General features: G+C 42.1%; 1 protein-coding gene across 1 annotated transcript in view; it reads left to right on the top strand.

The window, feature by feature from the left end:
* The first annotated feature begins 1055 nt into the window (after positions 1-1055).
* The window catches only part of ALK (ALK receptor tyrosine kinase), a 756557-nt gene continuing 736024 nt past the window's right edge, over positions 1056-21588 (top strand). Inside the window, exon 1 of the mRNA XM_032239194.1 lies at positions 1056-2697. Within this exon, the coding sequence (XP_032095085.1) occupies positions 2031-2697 (667 nt within the window). The 5' untranslated portion in view covers positions 1056-2030. The remainder of the gene's footprint in view (positions 2698-21588) is intronic.

Genomic DNA, 21588 nt, shown 5'->3' with positions numbered 1-21588 from the left:
ATGAGAAAACTCCTCTGCTACCTGCCTGGTGTGAGCTCCAGAGAGGATCTTGCCTTATTCTTAGCTCCAACAGTCAGGGCAAGGCCTGACAACCAGCCTTCAAGAAGGAACCAAGGGTATTTGTGTGACCCAAAGACTGTGGTTTTGTCTGAGGATCCAGTGAACCACTTGTTATAAAAACAGCTATTATCTGAGTTGTGTGTTGGCAGCTCAGCAGAGATAAAAGGAAAGGGAGAGGAGAGGTACAGCCTTTACAGTTGAGTAAAAAAAGGCCTAAGGTTCTGAACACTCATTCCCAAGATTGTTGGCAAGCCATTAAATGATCTGCAACTCAGCTTCTGCATCTGTAAAACTGGAATTAAAATATTTATCTTGCAAGGACTAGGGGAGCTTACACATGTTCAGACACCATTCTGAGAAAACGTGGTGACTGACAGGGGTCTGAAATGTATTTGTTGTAGCTGCAGAATAACTCTGCCAGACCATGACCATCTATCCTTCTCTGCCCCCTCTACTCGCAGATTCTCCTGTGTGAATGCGGTACTCCTAAGCTCCCAGGAATGCATTCGAATAGAAGGGTCAGAATGTTCTGTCTCAGGGCCTTAATACAAGCTGTTCTCAGATTTGCCAATGTCGCACTGCCACCCCCTCCTCACTCCCTCCTCCTTTGCCCTCGCTTCCAGTTTTATTCTGGAACCTGCTTTTCCGAAGTCGGACCCATTTAATCTCTTAAATGCATAATTAGGGAGAGTGCTTGATTGCAAAGGCCTCTACCAGTTCTTGCATTTGCTCCCTTTCACACTGCGGAGAAATAGGGCAGGGAATCTGGAGGAAGGGAAGAAACAAGAGACTGGAGATGGACAGAGGGCGGGAGGGGCGGGCTCACTGCTTTTCTCAATGAATGCCGAGGCCTCTGCAGATTTGCATAGGAGCCGACAGAGCCACGCCATTGGTTGGCGGGCGCGGGTGGGGCGGGGCGAGGAGGGACTGCGTGGGTCGGGCGGCTCAGAGTCTGCTCTCGAGCCCCGCCCCCTCTGGGCCCCGCCCCCTCCCGGCGCGCGCTCGCGGCTCCGCCAGCTGCAAGTGGCGGGCGCCCGGGCAGATGCGATCCAGCGGCTCTGGGGGCGGCAGCGGCGGTAGCAGCTGGCACCTCCCGCCGCCTCTGTTCGGAGGGTCACGGGGCACCGAGGTGCCTTCCGGCAGCCCTCTGACTGGCCACCCAAAGCCACGGGCGCTGCTGATGGGTGAGGAGGGGGCGGCAAGATTTCGGGCGCCCCTGCCCTGACCGCTCTCCGCTGCTGCCGCCGGGCTGCTCCGGTGCCTGCGAACTCTGAGAAGCCGAGGCGCGGGCGAGAGCAAGGACGCTGCAAACTTCCGCAGCGCGGGGGCTCGGATTCACGCCCAGAAGTTCGGCGGGTGGATCAGTCCGAAACCTTCCCGCAGCAGCGGAGGATAGCTCGGGGCTGCGCGAAAAGGCAGCAGTCCCCGCCCTCGGTTCCCGCCCAGACCGGGCACAGGAGCTCGGAGGAGCCAGAAGGAGCGCAGGGGGCGGCCAGGACAGCGTGCAGCAGCTGGGAGCGCTGTTCTTAGCCCGGAAAGTTGCGGAGATTGGAGGCTGCCCCGAGTGGGGACCAAGCCCAGCTCTGACCGCGGGTGGCAGGAGAGGACGGTACCCAATTGCCACCTCCCTTCAACCGTAGTAGTTCCTCTGTAACAAGCGCAGCGAGTTACAGGCGGGGGCGCGGCACTCAGCACCGCGAGCCGGAGGCTCAGGGTCCCAGCCCGTGAGCCCAGCGTGCTCAAGGGTCTCTGGACTCGCCCCCGAGCTTCCAGCTGTGTTTCATTGAGACTCCTGCTCCCCTCCGTGCAGTTGGGGAAAGCAAGAGACTCGCGCGCGCGCACGGTCCTCTGAAGATCTGGTGGAAGGAGCCGCTGAGCACCAAGGACTGTTCAGAGCCTCTTCCTATCTGGGGGACAGCGAAGGGCGAGGCTGGGCCAGGAGAGCAGTGTAAACCACCTCCCCTGGCGGGATGGGAGCCATCGGGCTTTTGTGGCTACTGCCGCTGCTGCTTTCCACGGCAGCTTTGGGGCCCGGGACGGAGACCGGCCAGCGCTTGGGGTCCCCAGCTGCGGGGCTGCAGCTGCAGCCCCGGGAGCCGCTCAGCTACTCGCGCCTGCAGAGGAAGAGTCTGGCAGTGGACTTCGTGGTGCCCTCGCTCTTCCGTGTCTATGCCCGGGACCTGCTGCTGCCGCCATCCCCCTCGGAGCTAAAGGCTGGAAGGCCCGAGGCGCGAGGCTCTCTAGCGCTGGACTGCGCCCCGCTGCTTAGGCTGCTGGGGCCGCCCCCCGGGGTCTCGTGGACCACGGGTTCACCCGCCCAGGCAGAGGCCCGGACACTGTCCAGGGTGCTGAAGGGCGGCTCCGTGCGCAAGCTCCGGCGCGCCAAGCAGCTGGTGTTGGAGCTTGGTGAGGAGGCGATCCTGGAGGGTTGCGTTGGGCCCCCGGGGGAGGCAGCTGCGGGGCTGCTCCAGTTCAACCTCAGCGAGCTGTTCAGTTGGTGGATTCGCCAGGGCGAAGGGCGACTGAGAATCCGGCTGATGCCCGAGAAGAAGGCGTCGGAAGTGGGCAGAGAAGGAAGGCTGTCCGCGGCAATCCGCGCCTCCCAGCCCCGCCTTCTCTTCCAGATCTTCGGGATTGGTGAGCAGCTCCCGACTGAGTGTGTCGGGCATTTAGTGTTTTTATTCACATTGATATGCAACCATTAAATAATCCTCACTTCCACCCCACTTACTAAAACCTCAGCCTCTGCTTCTTAGCCCTCCTTCCTCCTGCAAACCTCCTTCCCAAGTCAGACTGTAGTTTCTTGTTTTCTCCCTGAACGCAGTTCAGGGGTCTTCCTTCCTCTTTAGCAACCAAGTTGGGAGAAAAGTTTCGTACTCTTGGCAGAGCGCCTTCTTCTCTGGACTTATACGTGGTCTGAGCCAAAATTGGGTGCCCCTCTTCCTGGGTCCTTGGGACAGTTGAAATGCCCCTATTACTTCTAGGTTCCAAGCTTAGCAGTAAATGTCAAAACTATTGCCCTTCTCTCCCCCTTGTTCCTGGCCAGCACAGATTTGGGAAATATGATACATCTCAGGGAATATAGAATTTCTCTTTATATTATTGAATCTCACCCAACTTCCCCCCTCCCAAACGTTGGCTTGGGCAGAGATTGCCAGGGATTGTCTCTTCTTTATTAATTCATTCTCCCCCCCTCACCTTCACCCAGTGTGCTGTGCACTCTCAGACTCATCCTTTTTCTTACATGTTGCTGGGAAAGACCCAGAGAAACTAAGGAACAGAGGACAGGAGGGAGATGTGGAGGAAGAGAGGAAAGTTGTCAAGATTATCTTCCTTTGGAAGAGTCACTATGAAGCCAGAGAGAAGCAACTGTTGGTTTTCCTGCTTTTCTTACCTTCTCCCCACCCCCTTTTCCCCTCTGATTCTTAGCTTGAATGTCTGCAGCAGCAGCTCTTGATGATAGTCTGTGGCAGGCTTGTTTCACTGCAGATCTCCCTGATGGAGATTCCTAAAATGAGATTTTTCAGTTTCATTTACTCCATTTCTTCCCATATTCACTGAGTTGGGTATGTGTGTGCAGACACTTACTTCTAACTCTTTCCAGAGTATCCTTTGACTGGAAAGCCAGGTGGTTTTTAATGGATGTTTTTCTTGTAAGACAAATGGGGAAAGATTTGTGAATAAAATATACAATGTAAATGAATGAGAAAGGCACAGAAAAGAAATCAGTCTTTTAAAAAGCCTACACAAATTCCATTGAGCAAACCTAGCTTCTTTTCTATCATTCTCATCATCAGAAATAAATGAAGTTGTTATGCTCCACTGGCTACTAATGTCTAGTATTAATTGGATGGAAAGCAATGAAAGGGGTCCATTGTAGAGCTACAAGTATCTTGCATGCTTGTTCCAACACACACACACACACACACACACACACACACACACACACACACACTGTCATGCAGCAAGGATATTCAGAAGCTGAGATTCCCAAGAAAAACAGAATATAGATCCATATTTCAGCATTAGTGTTAGTGGCACTGGCACCTAAAGTGAGCCCTCTCTGTTTAGTGCTGGAATTTATAGAGTCCATCCTAAGAGGCACCGATGAGTCTGATAGTGCCTTTGATGAACTGAGATGGAAGACTGTGACTGTTGTTCCACCAAAGATATTTTTGTAAAGAACAGCTGGGCTTTAATGTCATTGTGGCTTGTGTGGTTTACACATGCAACATTCTGTTTTAGTGCCCAATGTTTTAGTAATGGATATAAAAATGACTTCTCTGGAAATGCTGATTATCTTCTAATTTCATGCCTATGAGCATCTCTGGAGCTTCCCCATCACCTTTTATCAAGTGACCATAGAATCCAGCAGTCTATATCAGCTGTTGTCAGATGTTGGTGACAGGCAAAAGGGCTCATTTCTACAGCCCCAAACCTGCCTACTATAAACAGGTAGGCTGCATGAAGCCATCAATAGGTGTCTCTGAAGAGTCACATGCTTAATGAATTTGAAGAATATGTTACACTCAAATCTTAAATAAGGAGTTGGAGCTGCTGATTGGGGAGGTTTATGTAGAAAGGCATGTGCTCCAAGGGCTTCTCTGCTATTGGCTGTAGGGAAGTACTGTGGGCATCCTATGTCCTCCCTCAAGGGCCTAGTACATTTGGCAGCTGGACCAAGCCCTTATGTATCACTGACACATCTAGCAATGCTGGTTTCAGTAGGAGCCAGGATTCTGCCATTAAAAGGCTAGAAAATTTGTCCAAGCATTTTTTAGCAGGATTGGGATCAAATGATTATTGATAGGATCAAACAAGACACTAAGTGTAATTGGATGAGCTCCTCATGACCTCCAGAGAGACAGACAACCTATTGAAAAGCACTTCAGGCCTTGTGGTGGCCACGCTTGGAACAGCCTGGTCTCTCCTGTCTCTGAGGACATATGCTGTCTGCAGTTAGGCAGCCGGCCATGCAGGACTAGCCTCTCTCACATTATCATCGCCTCCCCAACCTCATTCAGTTTTAGCCTCCACTGCAGACATCCCCATGGAGTAGACATACCCTGTTATACCATGTTCTGTGTTTTGGACAACATATATCATTATGGTTCCATTCATTTTTCTTATGAAAATTCAAACTTAGGTTCTGACACTGGGATTGATTTTGCTGTTTATCATGTTTGGAGAAATGGATTTATTGTTTTTATATAGGCTCTTATTTACAGAAAAGGCATTTAACTCTTCTATGATGTGGGCTTTTCAATTATACAGAGGAAAAGTAGACGCAGCTCTGCTTATTTCTTCCTGTGTCTGCCCAAGTGACTTGTGGTCTTGTCTGGAGGTACACAGTGATGCTAATGGGGCTATCTGTGGGGAGGAAAGAGCTGGTTGCTCTTGCATCTCTTGTGGTGAGAGGCCTGGAGCAGCCCATTTGGCTTAGACCAAAGATAGCTTCCTAAACCTGAGAAGAACCGTGACTAAAATAGTAACAATGAAAAAGCACCAGTTAGAAGAAAGCAAAACCTTTGCATTGTTTGTGATTTGGGCTGTCTGAGAGGACAAGATATCTGAGAGGCCTTATAATGCATGAAATGCTAATGGCTTTGCTTTGTTGGTTGCTGTGAATTCATAAATGGGATCAGCCTTTCAAGTCTGAGGCAGTTCCAAAATGCACCCAGTCATGGAGTAGAGGTGAAGAGGCAGTTTCTGGGACTGTAATTAATGGCCCTAGCCTCTCCCAGGACAGCCCAAATCATGGAAAAGATGTCTGTCTGCAAGGCTGACATTCTGTCCACAGCTGCAGTTTGTATCCTGGCTTACAGGTGTTTTGAGATCTGTTCCTGTTGTCACCCAGCCAGAGGGCTAGGGGATGATGACCCGTGGGGATAGGAGGCCTATTTCCCTGTAAGCACTCCCTCCCTACTCCAGGAAAGTGGATACATGACTTGGGATTTTACATGAACTATGGAGAGGCCTGAGCAATTTAAAGATGTATGAAGAGCAATATACCCTGATCTTTGATCTCCCATATCTGCCTGTCCCTTCCCATTTCATTTCTGGAGTGGGCAGAGGCAGCAAAAAAAAAAAAAAAAAAAAAAAAAAGAAGAAGAAGAAGAAAAGAAAAATTGGAAATTGGAGCTCAGAAGGGATATCAGTTATTGGAGGTGAATTGAGAGAGTTGGAACTAGTCCAGAGAAGGGCAGAGAGCCGATTTAACAGTTGAAGGGACTGATTTACGATGAAAGTTGAAGAGAATTAAATATATATGGCTGGGCTAAATGGCGATGAAGGGAGAGCCATGGTAACAATCTACAGATCTCTGAAGAGAGTGAGTGGCAGTGAAGGAGAGGAGTTATTTAGCGTGACCCATGGAAGTAATTGGATCAGACTTGTAGAAGGAAACTTCGGGTTGGATATCAGGGAAAGCTTGTTTTCTGACATTGATACCCCTCTGATTAAGGAATCGAGTTCCAAGGGAGTGGGGAGTCAGGTGAGATGTGGGTCAGACAAGCCCCAGCATTCCTAATTAATCAGTTCTATATTTTCAAATATCGAGAAGTCAGAACAAGACAGAAAGCTGGGATGGAGAATGACAGAAGGAATCAGAACCTTTTATGATCCAAATCCTGAGAGCCTTTGGGCGTTGGTGTTTTTAGAGGAAAAGAATTGCATATACATCTTTGAAGTTGGTGAGAAGCACTTACAAAAAAATTGTTAATGATAAATATTTTGAAATTACTCAATTGATTCTTCCCTGCCCTCCAATTAAACATAGATTATTTCTCTGGGGTGTGATCTGTATATCCAGGGGTTTGGGAGGCACACTTACCAGAGAATTATGTATCTAAGATACATCTATGGGTGTGTGTATGTGACAGCATCACTGAGCAGGGCAGAAGGTGACCTGTCCTGTGTCTTGAGAAGATGCCATCAGTTCTAGATTTGGTGGACTCCTACTGGCTACTTAAAAATCCCTTGAAATGTTGAGAATCTATAATGCCATTTGAAAGATGAAGTTCATCCATGTCCAATTTAACATTTCAAAAATCTTCAAAAGAGGAAGAAGGTCCATAAGGGGTTTTTGCGTAAGGCATGGGAAGAGAGTGTGATTATTAATAAAAATGAATATCTAGGCCAGGTGCAGTGGCTCATGCCGGTAATCCCAGCACTTTGGGAGGCCAAGTAGGGCAGATCACTTGAGGCCAGAAGTTCGAGATCAGCCTGGCCAACATGATGAAATCCTGTCTCTACTAAAAATACAAAAATTAGACAGGCATGATGGTGTGCACCTTAGTCCCAGTTACTCAGGAGGCTGACACAGGAGACTTGCTTGAACCTGGGAGACAGAGGCTACAGTGAGCTGAGATTGCACCACCTCACTCCAGCCTGGGCAACAGAGTGAGACTCCATCTCAAAAAAAAAAAAAAAATGGATATCTTTAAGGAAGTTGGTCTGCTGAAAGTCAGGAGGAACTGGTCTGCAGGTGGGAGAAGAAAAGAATGAGAGTTGCTCAGCAGAAGTCTCAGTGCCCTGCCACTCAGGATCACTGCCTGGCAACCTCACATCATGGAAATTTTTCCGGGATGACCTGTAAAGGAAATTTTGCCTTTCTTTATAATCATTATTAATGTCCTGTTATGGTTATACAGAACTTTACAATTTATAAAGCACTTTCACATTTATTATTATTTATTAATTATATGGTAGGCAGGACAAGTGTTTGTTTGTAAATGAAATAACTGGAGTCCAGACATGTAATAACACTTTTTCCAGATCATACAGTACAAAGTGGTGTACACCTGGAAACCTTCATACTGACTAGAACCACGGTTCTCCTTTCCTTCAAATCAGAGTTCTTTCCACTAAGGGAATCATCTACAAGTGCAGATTACAAAAAGCAAGACATGTCAATAGATGAAAAGGTTTCCAGTATTGTTGCTAGAAGGCTATGCAATAAATATTTGGTGGGCAGTAGCCAGGGCCTGGAAAAGTTTCTCAAAAATCATTGAGACTCAGTTTTATCATTAGAAAATAGGGATACTAATAGTTCTTAAGTGTTCCTAAATGGGGATAGTAATAGTTCAAGATGTTGTCATGGGGATTAAATTAGATGATATTGTTCAAATCCTTAACACAATGGCTGATGCATAATAAAGTACTTCATTAACATGAACCATTATGGTTTTTTAAAAAAATATAATAGCGACAGCAGCACTCCAGCATCTGGTAATGCAGGCTGTGCACTCTATAACTCTAGGGGTTCCATATACATTTTAGTCTGTCTGAATGGTGCCATCTGGAGTTGTAATCTCTATGTGTGGCCCTGTGTGGCAACCTTGGCAGCAGCAGTTGTGATGCTGTGGTTCTCCATTCAGCTAGCTTCTTACTCCCAAGAGGTGAAAGGAGGGATGTATGGGAAATGAAGAGAGTTATAAGAGTAGTATTTTCTACTGTTTCACGATGGAAGGTGACTTTTTCAGAAATATGCACGGAAAGGAGGATTGATGTGTGGTTATCTACTTCATTCCCATGAACTAATATCCTCTCATAGGTCTTTTGACTTTGGATTCAGTTCAAAGAGTGAACCAGCGTATTCACAATCCAGTTCTTTTTTTTTGTTTTCCTATGGAAAGAAACCAAAGCTTAACTTTATGAAAGCATCAAAGTTAAGATGGAGGAAGAACAAGATACAGATGTTACAGAGGAGTCGTTTTCAGATGGTAGATCTTCCTTAACTGAGAGTCCTCTGTCCAGATCTAGAGGTGCTGGATGGCTGACCTCTGGCAACTCCTTTATTGTAATTAGCTGAAGCTGTGTTCTTTCTATATTTTCAGCCTCACCATTTATTGTCAAGTGGAGAATATGGAGAGAAATGTAAAGTACTGACTGGTTAATGGACCTGAGCCCATTAAGAGCAATTAAACCTTTGAGACTTCACGGAGATGTATAACCCAGGGACTTGAGTGGGTGGATGCCTCAGGAAAGTCCCTCAATCTAAAAAAAGAGGCTAAGAATCCACAGAGAATTTTGTACTTGGTGGTTTTTATGAACCATAGCTGGGCAATTGCCTCCAAAAGATGCACATGGACATCATCTCTACTTGGGAGTAGATAAAAAATAGGGCATGTAGGTGAGGATGGTTGTAGGTCCAGGGTCACGTGGAAGAGCTGAGAATAAAGCTATCAAGGAGCGCTTCTTCTTTACAGCCGTTATGTTGCTCTCTGGTCTAGGGTGTGGCTGGTGTTTCTTAACCTTGTGATGACCAGGGCTCTTTCACACAGGTCATGATGTAAGCAGGGAGTGTTGACCTGGTGATGAGGTAGTGGAGGGGGTGGGAGGCATTCTTCAGTACCCTTTTTGATTAACTGTATTTTTCAGAATAGCTTATTTTTCTGTGGCAAATTTTGTGATGAATTTTTCAGCTGGCTGTTCTGAGCTTGGGTCCTTTCCCCAGGGAAATCGTATTAGCTTTACTTTGTGTTGTGGTGTACATATTCCAGAAAGTAGGCAGAGAAGAGCTCCCTTGGGGAAGATACACCCAATCACTTGTTTGTTTAAGAGTCTTTGTTCCTTCACCTTACCTTTCTGGCTAAGTAACAACAGGTGCATGGAGTGGTCGGCAGTCAAAACTCCTTAGAGTAAGAATAAAGCTAAAGGAAGGTATGAAAAAAGCATGAGGTTAGAGGACAGGGGAAATCTAGGCAGGACTAAAGAAATCAGAAAACTAGCCAAAGGAAATAAGGATAGATTGAACCATTGATTATATTTTTCTTTGTCCCCCATTTTTTATTTAGTTTTCATTGGAATATGAGTTCATGAGGGTGAGCATGGAATGGACTCCCTTGAGCCCAGATAATTAAAGTAAGTGTTCTATGGTGAGGAGAACACTAGATTAGGAGCTTGAAGACTTGGATTCTATGATGTTCTTAATCTTTTGTTAGCTTTGCAATCTTGTACAACTCTCTTAAACTTGCTAAACCTGTAGATTTTTGTTCCTTGCTTTTGGAAAGGAAATAATATGGACTTTGTCTCAGTTATCTCATGGAATCATTATGAGCATTGTATAAGATCATCTATGTGGAAAGTTCCAGTTTGGACTGTTCAAAAGTGAATATATAAGGCAGTAAATAAAATGAATGCATAAGATAATAAAATGTGCCGAGATTCTGTTTCACCCATTCATGGTTTCAGCCAAGCCTTGGCATTATGAGCAGTGGTATAAAGTCCCAGATTTTGAGTCAGGACCTGGGGTTCAAGTAATTGCCCAGTATGCTTGAAAAGGTGTCCCTCCCCAGGTTTCTCAAAATGTCATCATTGCATTGAAGGCATTTTCCCCAATTTCAGACTTTTCTGGTAGAGTCTGAAAATGGGACAGAGGAACCTTCATTTTAACAACAGAAAATGATTTTTAAAAAATAGTTAAGGTATGACAACTATAATAAAGTGTATTGAGAGTATTAACTGTGTATAGCCTAATGATAATTTACATATGTAACATCTGTATAATCACCACCCAGATAAAGAAACAGAATGTTTCCAGCACCCCAGAAAGTTCTCTTCAGTCCTTTTCCAGTCCACATTCCACTCAAGGTCACTATCCTTCTGATTTGTATGTAAGCAATTAGTTTTGACTATTCTCAAACTTCATGTAGATGGAATCATACCATGTATGCTCCTTTGTGTTTGTCTTTTCTTGCAGAAATGATTTCTGTGAGATTCGTCAATGTTGAGTATAACAGTATTCTTTCCTTTTTATCATTGTGTTATATCCCTTTGTATGACACCACCACCACATATTTATCTATTTTCTTCTTTGTTTTTCTACCGGGGAGTTCAATTTGTGGGAAATCAAAAGTAAAACCATCTATTCTAAATAATGAACAGAATAAGACACAGATCTGGGGTTGAAGTCCTGCTCTCATATTTACTGACCCAAGGCTATTTTTCTTCTCTCTGAACTTTCCTTTATTGTAAAGTGAGAAAAATAACACCCAACTTCCAGAGTTATTTTGAGGATTAAATGGGATAAGGCAAATGGTAGATCCCAACCCATGGTCAGTGTTCAACAAGTATTAGTTTCTTTCCTGACCTCTTGATTTTATTTTTCCCTTGTTGGACAAAATCCATGTTTCAGAAACTCTTCCCGAAGCGTGGAAGGTAAGTCTTTTACAAGTAAAACCATTAACCCACAGAGGTAAAAAGAACGACCAAGGGCTATATAAGTTACATGTATGACTTTTTAATAAATAATTTCGTTTATAAATAAAATAATTTTAAATAAAAAGATTTTTCCTCTAGTTTAAAAGTTGATAAAATAAACTATTCAATACATAAATATTTTTTAAAACTCTTTTGTCTTTTAGTCAGGACTGATAAGAGAGAAAAATTGTAGAGGGGGTAGAAAAAGACAGAAACACAACTATATTTGCATAAAGAGAGAGAGAAAAAATGAGGAAGAATGATGAAGCTATAAGTGAAGAAATTAAGAGAGGAATGTAAAAGAGGCAACCCAGAAAGAAAGAAGGCAGGAGTTGTCTCCCACACACTGAGTTGCATAGACATAGAATATGAGACCAAACAATGCACAAAGAGAGTGAGGTGCGGTAGTGGAAGGAAAGAGGAGGGGACACATGACTACTTTGGGCTTGGATGGATGCTGACCTGGTGTCAAAATCTATACTCTGAGTCTAGGCTAAAATTATATGCTATCATTTTTAACATTATCAAAGTATAATTCATATACAATAAAAGTGTGTAGTTTGATTTGTTTGATAAATGCACGCTCCTGGGCAACCACCACCCTAATTAGGATATAGAACATTTCTATTAATCCCAAAAGGTCCTTCTACACTCCCTGCTCCAGGCAACTTTTGATTAGATTTCAATCACAATAGATTAATTTAGTCTGTTCTGGACTTTCATAGAAATGAAATCATATAGTGTGTTTTCTTTTGTGTCCAGCTTCTTTCACTTAGAATAATGCTTTTAAGATGTATTGGTGGTGTTGTTTGTGTTAGTAGTTTGTTTGTTGTTGTTGTTGTTGCAGGGTAGTATCAACTGTATGAACATATGACAATTGGTTTATCTAATCATCAGTTAATGGACATCTCCATTTTGGGGCTCTCATGAATAAAACTGTTACAGACATGTTGTGTACAAGTCCAGAAGTTGCCTGGAGCAGGAAGTATAGGGGGTTTCCTTCCAGTTGTAACAGAACAACTTCCATTAATTCAGCAACGTAGAATAAAATAATATTTCCTTTTTTTTTTTGTCTGTGGGGTCCGTAGTTATGTCCCCTTTTTTGTACTTGATATTGGTGATTTGTATTATTTCTCTCTTGCCTTTGTTGTCATTCTGGCTAGAAGTTTACCAATCGTATTTATTTTTTTCAGAGAACCTGCTTTTGGTGATATTGATTTCCGCTATTTAAATTTTAATTTCATTGATTTCTGCTCTTATCTTATTAGCTTTCCTTCATTTTGCTTGCCTTGGGTTTAATTTGCTCCTCTTGTTTCTAGATTTCTTAAGGGGAAAGCTTAGGTCATTCATTTGAAACCATTCTTTTATAATATAAACTTGTAATGCTATAAATTCCCTTTAACAATTTTACTTATATCCCACATTTTCACTCAACTTAAAATATTTTATAATTTTCCTTTTGGCTTCTTTTTTTTACCCCTGGGTTACTTCTAAGTGTATTGTTTTATTTCCAAACATTTGGGGTGTTTTTCAGATATCTTTCTATTATTGATTTCTAGTTTAATTCTAGTATGGTCTGAAAACATGCTTGATTTTATTTCAATTATTTAAAATTTATTAAGGTTTGCTTTATGGCCCAGAGTATAGTCTGTCTTGATTGAGCGTTCTATGTGCCCAGAACCTGTATTCTGCTACTGTTGGGTGCAGCGTTCAGTCAGTATAAATTAGGTACATTTCCTTAGTAGTGTTATTCAGTGTTAATCAGTCAAGTATCCTGACTGATTTCTTGTCCGTTTGCTATATGGATTACAAATAGAGGAGTGCTAAAGTCTCCAAGACTCTCTTTTGCCTACTTCTTTCAATTCTATCAGTTTTTGCTTGATGTATTTTGAAGGCCTATTATTATATGCATACATATTTAGGATGTTATATCTTATTGGTGATTTGACTATCATTATTGTAAATATCACTTTTTACACCTGGTAATATTCATATTTTGAAGTTCAATTGAATTATCTTAATATAGTCAACCCAGGTTTCATTTAATTAGTGCTTATATGTTATATCTGCTCCAGCCTTTTACTTTTCATCTATGTCTTTATATTTAAAATGGGTTTCTTTTAGAAAGTATATAGTTGGATTTTGTGTTTTAAAAAGAGAATCTCTGTTTTTTACTTGGTCTGTTAGGCCACTAGTATGTAATATTATAATTAGTATGGTTAGATTTATGTCTTTCATTTTGTCATTTGCTTTTTATATTCATCCTCCTGTTTTTCTGTTCTACTTTTGTACCTTTCTTGGCATCTTGTGGGTTATTTGAATTTTGGGGGCTGGGTTGCAGTGTTAATTCATCGACTGTTTTTTTTTGGAAAGAGCTCTTTGTATTATTATTTTAGATTTTAGTGGTTACTCTAGCTTTTAAACATATATAGAGTCTTTTACATCCTATTTAGAGTTGATATTTTACCACTGTAAGTAAAATATAGAAGCCTTACAATCATATAGGTTTTTTTGTCCTCCTCCCTTCTTTTTGTTATAGGTGTCATTTGTGTTCTAGACACATAATTAAAATTCCTGCTAGATAATTTATATGTGTGTGTGTGTGTGTGTGTGTATGTGTGTGTGTGTATGTATGTGTGCGTATGTGTGTATATGTGTGTGTGTATTTATGTGTGTGTGTGTATATGTGTGTGTGTGTGTGTATATATATATTTGTCAGATATGCATGTTTTAAATTACTTTTAAAAAGCAAAATAGTCCTTTATAGCTATCCAGATATATACCATTTCTTTTGCTCTTCCTTTTTCCTTGTTTCAGTATTTTCTATTTTATCATTTCCCTTCAGCCTAAAGAGCTCTTTTTTTTTTTTTTTTCATTTCTGTTAGAACAAGTCTATTGACAATAAATTCTCTTAGTTTCTGAAGGATATTTTCACTAGGCTCAAAATCATGCATTGATAGTTCTTTTCTTTCCACACTTTAAATATTTTTTTCCTTGGTCCTTCATAGTTTCTGATGAGCAATCTGCCATTAAATTGTAGTTCCTGTATATAATTGCTTTCAATATTTTTTTCTTGGTCTTTGATTTTCAGAATTTGATTTTGATGGTCTCTGCATAGTTTTATTTGACTTGATAGTTTTTTGAGACTCTTGAGTCTATAAGTTTGTCTTTCATCAAATCTGGGGATTTTTCCATCATTTTTCCTCCTTTTTTTCTACACCAATATATTCCTCCCCTCTGTTGAGACTCTAATTACACATCATTAGATCTCCCATGCTCTTGAGACTCTGCTAATTTCTTTTTTGAAATTCTTCTTTTTGTTCTGTAGATTGAACAATTTCTATTGACCTATCCTCAAGTTTATTGACTCTTTCATATGTCATCTCCATTCTGCTGTAATTATTTACTTTAGATATTGAAGTTTCCAGTTTAAATATTTCATGTTTGACAATGACTTCTATTTCTTTGATGAGAACTACCTTTCCATTTATTTTCCAAAGTGTTTACTTTTACCTCCTGGGGCATAGTCATAACAGCTTCTTTAATGTCTTTGATAATTCCAACATCTGGATGATCTTGTTATTGGCATATGTTATCTTTCCTCTTAAGAATTAGTCATTTTATTCTTTTATGTTGAGTAATCTGAGATTGTATCCTACAAATTTTGAACATTATGTTGTTTGATCTGAGTTGGGTGTGGTTTGAACCTTCCCTTTGTTCTTCTCAAAGCCTTTGTTACTCTGCTTTGAGTCTGTCCACATCTTTGCCACTCAGGTGAGCTGAGACCTTTGGTCAGTTCCTTCAGTGAATTAGCATATTTCCTTCTCCAGCTCTCTTCTCTTTAGGATCCTCCTTAGAGTTTTACCTACCTGTATTATTGCTGCACAGATCCTGCCTGTGTTAAGGGTTGCCCTTGAGGCAAAGCAGAGAAACGATAAAGAGAAACAATTCCCAGTCCTTTAGTCTGAAAGCTGTGGTTTCTACCAGGGTTTCTATCTGAGGGCTTCTATTAGCAGCCATACTGGCTCTACTGAAGGGACACCATCATGAGATAAGAAGGAAAGAACAAATAAATGTAGATTTTCCTCTGCACTCACGGAATCACAAAGCTCCTTTTCCTGGACTTTGGATGAGAAAGAAAAGATTGCTCTGCATCCCTTATGTGCCCATGGCACCACCACCGTAGATTTTCTGAGTGCCTGCATTTGGTTCACAGACAAAAGAGGTAAAAACAGAAGACTTGCCTCCATACGAATTGCTTTTTTCAGGTTTTGACTCTCTTCCTCAATGTTCCTGATTTTACTTTTCAGAGGCCCCAATAGTCGTTTTTTGTTTTTGTTGTTATTGTTGTTGTTTTGTCCAGCATATTTTGGTTGTAAAGAGCAGGATAAATAGGACTTAGTGGACTTATTTCCTCTTGGCTGCACTGAGAGTTTCTCATTTCTATGTTGAATCAGAGATTTCATCTATACATTTTTCCTTTAGCCTTTAATATTTAATGTTGTGCTATTCTGTATTTAAATTATTTCAGCTTTTGCTTGCTGCAAGTGACTTTATTTTGCTTTCATTTCAGAAAAAGATTTTCACTGGATATACTTTCAGGTGGATAGTACTTTAATGCTGTTGCTCCATTGTTACGTGTTTTGCATTATTTCCAGTGAGTCAGAGAATTTCCTGAGTCAGAGATTCTCTTTACCTGTTTCCTATTATGTCTTTCCCACCTTCTGCCTTCTTTAGGATTTTCCTTTTATCATAGGATTTTAGAAATTTGATTAATGATGTGCCCTTAGGTCATTAGCTTTGTGTTTTTCCTCTTTGCAATATGTTGAAAGATTTCCTCCTTGCAGTATATTGGTTCTCTTTATTTTTTCATCACATTTGGAAATTTTTTAAATAATTGTTTTCTTCTCTTCCTTTCTAAGAATCCAGTTATGATTGTGATATACTTTTATAGTTCCCAGATTTTATTAAGGGTCTGTTCATTTTTTTTCCTCAGCACCTTTTGTCTCTGTATTTCCATCTGCATAGTTTTTATTGCTTATTTTGAAGTTTACCCTCTCTTCTTCTATGGTGTCTAATATGCTAATAAACCAGCCTATCTAATAAATTTTCACTTTAGGTACTGTATTGATTTTCAGCTCTAGAATTTCTACTTCCATTTTTACTTCTATCTTCATTATGTTTATGTTTTTCTGTAAGTTCTTTAACATGTTTGTAATAGCTATTTTAAAGTTCCTTTCCACTAACTATAGTATTTCTGTCATTTCTATGTCTATTTATATTGATCAGTTTTTCTCTTGGATATAGGTCACATTTTCCTGCTTCTTTGCATACCTGGTAGTTGTTTTTTTCTTCTTTTTTTTACGGAGTTTCGCTCTTATTACCCAGGCTGGAGTGCAATGGCGTGATCTCGGCTCACCGCAACCTCCGCCTCCTGGGTTCAGGCAATTCTCCTGCCTCAGCCTCCTGAGTAGCTGGGATTACAGGCACACACCACCATGCCCAGCTAATTTTTTGTATTTTTAGTAGAGACGGGGTTTCACCATGCTGACCAGGATGATCTCGATCTCTTGACCTCGTGATCCACCCACCTCGGCCTCCCAAAGTGCTGGGATTACAGGCATGAGCCACTGCGCCCGGCCCCCTGGTAGTTTTTTATTGGGTGTTGTGCATTATTAATATTTTATTGTTGAGTTTGTGGACTTTTTGTCTTCATTTAAAGACTTTAGAATTTTGTTTGACAGTTAATTTACTTGTTCATCATTTTATACTTTCAAGGATTATTGTCAAGCTTTGTTCGAGGGAGTTTAGAGAAGTCTTTATTCTACACAGCTATTGATCGACTTACGACCTATGCAACTTATGACCATTCGACTTTACGACCACAATCGCTAGCCACAACTGCTCCGCGTCTGGCAGCGCAAACGTTGCCCAGCTGGGCGTACGACAGTGCGGACCAGCTTCCGGCAGCACCATCTCCGCGTGCATATAGCCTACTCAACTTAACGACCAAATCGTGTTACGAACTCTCTGTCGGAACCAATCGTGGTCGTAAGTCGAGCACTCGCTGTAATTAGTTTAGGCCTTTTCTTAAGGTTTGGTCTTTCTGGAGTCTCCATCACATGCCTCAGGTATTCAGTGAGGTCTCTCCTCTCTGGTTCTTAAGCACTTAAACATTTCCTAATTCTATGTATAAGCTGTAGAAATTGTTTGGCTTATAGTTCCCTGGCGGTAGATATTCTTTACTTGGTAGCTGTTCTTTGCTTAGTCTTGTGGAATCACACTCTATGAATGCACAACTTAATATTTAGCCAAAGACTCAAGGGGATTCCTAGGTACTTTTGTGGAATATTCTCTCTTTCTCTCTCTCTCTCTGTGTGTGTGTGTGTGTGTGTGTGTGTCTAGTTGCACCTTTTCTGGTTTGCTCCCTGGAAATTCAAGCTGCTTCAGCCTTCCTAGACACCAGTCTCCATGACCTCAGGCCAGTGAGGCCCCTGTGCTCTTTGGTTTTCTCTTTCCTGTGTCATAGTCTGGTAAATGCCTCTAGGCAAAAAATCAGAGCAGTGCTAGGGCCCACCACATACATTCTCATTCTTTCAAGGATTATAGTCCTGTGTTGCTGATTATCCAACAGTTTTTTCAAATGTTTTGTCAGTTTTACACTTATTTATGGTAGGAAGGATCATCCAATGCTAGTTCTTCCATCATAACCGGAAGCCTATATGATAAGCTTTGGGATCTAGGTCATACGAGCCTGTCTCCTGAGATACCATATAGATCTCGATGGGAGGTGCTCACCAAAGAGTTATTAGACAAGGAAATCCTTTTAATGGAGATCTATAAGTTTGAATTTCTGCCTGAGTAAATGCTTATTTATTGGTTTAGTTCTTTTTTTTTTTTTTTTTTTTAAATTGAACACTTGCCAAGTTGAATGAAGTACAGTCTCTTCCTCCCAGGAGTTCACAAACTAGTTGGGGAGAAAAGACAGACAAAGCATGCTAATAAATAACCCCAATAAAAGGCAGCACCTGAATGCTAAACGAATGGTGCAGGTGGTTATAGTGGTTGGACAGAGGTTTGGAGAGGTCAGTTCCTGCTGGGGTGATTAAGGAGAGTTTCATGCTGTACTTCCAGAACTCAAAAGCATTGCCTTAAAGGCAGATGAGCAATACTTGTTCAGTGCATTGTGTGAGAGGTAAAGTTTCTCTGAGACAGGAAACTCTAGCTCCAGAATCTTAGAAACAATAAGCTTATTGCCTTTTGGCAGGGAGTCAGGTCAAAGGATATCGGCTGAGAATGATGGTTTTTCTTTTGAGATTGAGATAGAAATGAGTAAAAAAATAAAAACAGTTTCAGAAGAAGGTAATTTGAGAATAGGTCTTGGAGAGAGTGCAGCTTTTTACTTGGAAAAGAGAAGGGCAAAGGGATTTCTGAGTTGGGGCAATAGCAAAAATAATGCCCAGTTAAAGAACAATTGGTTACAGAAAGGAAGAGAGGAGAAAGGAGAGACAGACAGACAGACAGAAAGGCAGACAGACAAAGTGTGTGTTCTGGAGAGTAGGACCAGCCAGAGCAGAGAAGTCTAAGGTGCTAGGTCAGATATTCTGAACTAGAGGTTAGACTGGCTTTTTGTGTCTGGAATTTCTATTTGATGCTACAGAAATCTGAACCTGTTTAGGTCTTGAGTAGGGGAGATGCATTTTGACTGCATGTTGACTGCAGATTATTCAGGAAATGTATTTTAGTGTGAGTCTATGGCCTGGATGTAGAGAGAGCTAGTGTTGGAGCCCTGTGAAGCTGTTGCACCAAACCAGCAATGAAAGAGTCAGAACTGGTCCAAGAGGTGCCCAGATACAAGAGGAATAAAGAAAAGGGAGTCAGAAGTCTAAAGTTTTGACCCAGGGACCTTGAAGACTTATGGTTTACTGATAAAGAAGACAGTTGGGACAGTTGGGAAGAGGATCTGTTTGAGGACAGAGTGGTTGGCATGACGATAATTGTAGTGTGGCATCCATCTGAAGATGAGGTTATCTGGGATGCACATGAAAACATGGGTCTGAGGCAGGAATGGGGAAAAGGTCAAGGCTGAAGATATGGATATGGGAGCTATTTACACACATCTGGTAGTTTAGTTCTTGAAGAAAAAAAAAAGATGAGTTTTTCAGAGGAAGGAGAGAGAGAAAAGAAGCAACGTCACAGCTTAGATTTAGGAAAGTTCATAATTAGACAGTGGAATGGAGTCAATGACTTCATGGGAAAGAATTTTCTTACAAGAAGGAACAGAGGCCTCTGGGATCATGTGGTATCATAGAAGCTCAGCAAGGCAGATGGAGTGGAAAGACCATTGTGTTGGACCAAGAGCAGTTCATAGAGTGCTTTGTAGAGAGCAGAAACAGGCAGAAGAAAGTTTATAGAGAATGCTGAACAAATAGAATCAAAATGTGCTTACGTAGTCATTTAAGAAGGCTGGATGTGAAACAAGAGAAAGAGAATGAAATATCAGTGATGTCAGAGGGTTCAGCAGCATGAAGAAAATATGCTTTATGATAGAAAACCCCTTAATGTTGAAAACCAGGATGGAAAAGGCTACAGAGAAAAGAGATTTCAGGTATCTGAAAGAGTGAGGATAATTGTGTAGCAAAATCATTCAATCTAGGCATTGCAGACTCTTATTGAGGACTTGGGTGCCATTCTATCTGGGGCCCTGTCTGCTTCTGGAGTCTCTTCTTAAAATAGAGTTCATTCCATCTCATTAAAAAAGTATTTCTGAGGATGTGGGGATCACTCTTTTACACGGCTGCCCTGTTGCTTGTTGGACCAATCTGTTGGAAAAGTATTTAATAGTGGCTGAATGCTATTCCTCTGTAATTTAATGATAACAGCTACCATTGAACAGTTTGACATAGATTGTTTGTATTATACAGTGTATTACATACACTATAATATGGTAATTTCAAGATTTTAGTATTTCTTCCCTTTTCCAAATAAGCTGGTGCTCAGAGAGGTCAGGTAACATGCCCCGGTTTGCACAGCCAGTAAGTGAAGGATCTGGTATTCGAATTTTAGCCTATTTAACTCCACATCTATAGTCTCTGTCATGTCTTTTACTTGTGACTGTAGTTCTGCTGATAAGTATTAACTTCTTTCCAACGAGGGTCCTTCAAACATTTGAAGTCAGTTATCCCACATATCCTGGATATTTTTCTTTGTCTCCTCCTCTTTCTCTCCTCTTCTTTTTCTTTAAAAAATCATTAACAATAATTATTGGGCAGTTTTAATATATTAGACACTGTGCTGGATGCTGCACAGACAGCAATGAACAAAACAGACATGGGCTTTGCCCTCATGGGATTTATAGAATGATGAGGAAAGCATATTAAATGTGTAAATGAGAAAATAAATATATAATGAGAAATGAGGATACGTGCTGGGAAGGAAACAAATGTCTCTAGCCTCCCTTGTCACTCTTCCTCATTCACCATGGGTTTCAGAGTGCTCACTAGCCTGCTTCTTCTCCCCAAAGCCCTCTCCTCTTAAAACGTGGCTCCAGACAAGGACAACATTCTGCTCCTGTGATCTGACTCAGTATAGCGAGGCCCTTGAACTGGGAAACGCTGTGTTATTGGAGTTTAGCAGTAGGCATGGGCAGAACTGCAGGCAGGGGCATAAGAGAGAAGGAAAACAACCTCCTTCTTTGAGACGAGAAGACAAATGTACCCAAGGCCATGCAGAGATGAAAGGCAGAGAGCCCAGGAGTGGCCAGATGGCAGTCTCAATCTATTCTGTGAAATATGAGCAAAGGTTGTGCTAAACAGATCACGAAGCCATGCGTCCCCTTCGATGCCTCGCATCCTGCCTTTCCCTTCATGCTCCAGCCCCCTTGTATGCACACATCTGCTTGACAAGTGCAGCCGAGGGGGAAAGCACAACGTTTACTAAATAGAATGCTTTACTCTGGGTGGCTAAGATAGGAAAAGGGATTCCTTTCCTCCCTCCCTCACTCTCTCCCTCTTCCCATCCCTTCCCTTCCTGTCCCTTTCCCTTTCTTTCCCTTTCCCTTCCCTTCCCCTTCCCTTCCCCTTCCCTTCCCCTTCCCTTCCCTTCTCCTTCCCTTCCCCTTCCACTTCCCTTCACCTTCCCTTCCCCTTCCCTTCACCTTCCCTTCCCTTCCCCTTCCCTTCCCTTCCCTTCCCCTTCCCTTCCCTTCCCTTCCCTTCCCCTTCCCTTCCCCTTCCCTTCCCCTTCCCTTCCCCTTCCCCTTCCCTTCCCTTCCCCTTCCCTTCCCCTTCCCTTCCCCTTCCCTTCCCCTTCCCTTCCCCTTCCCCT

Source organism: Sapajus apella, unplaced genomic scaffold (genome assembly GCF_009761245.1).
Source record: "Sapajus apella isolate SASKATOON/1434 unplaced genomic scaffold, GSC_monkey_1.0 scaffold44, whole genome shotgun sequence".
NCBI classification, from domain to species: Eukaryota; Metazoa; Chordata; class Mammalia; order Primates; family Cebidae; genus Sapajus; species Sapajus apella.
The sequence above is the reverse complement of the archived record's forward strand: the minus strand, read 5'-3'. Positions and strand labels throughout refer to the sequence as shown.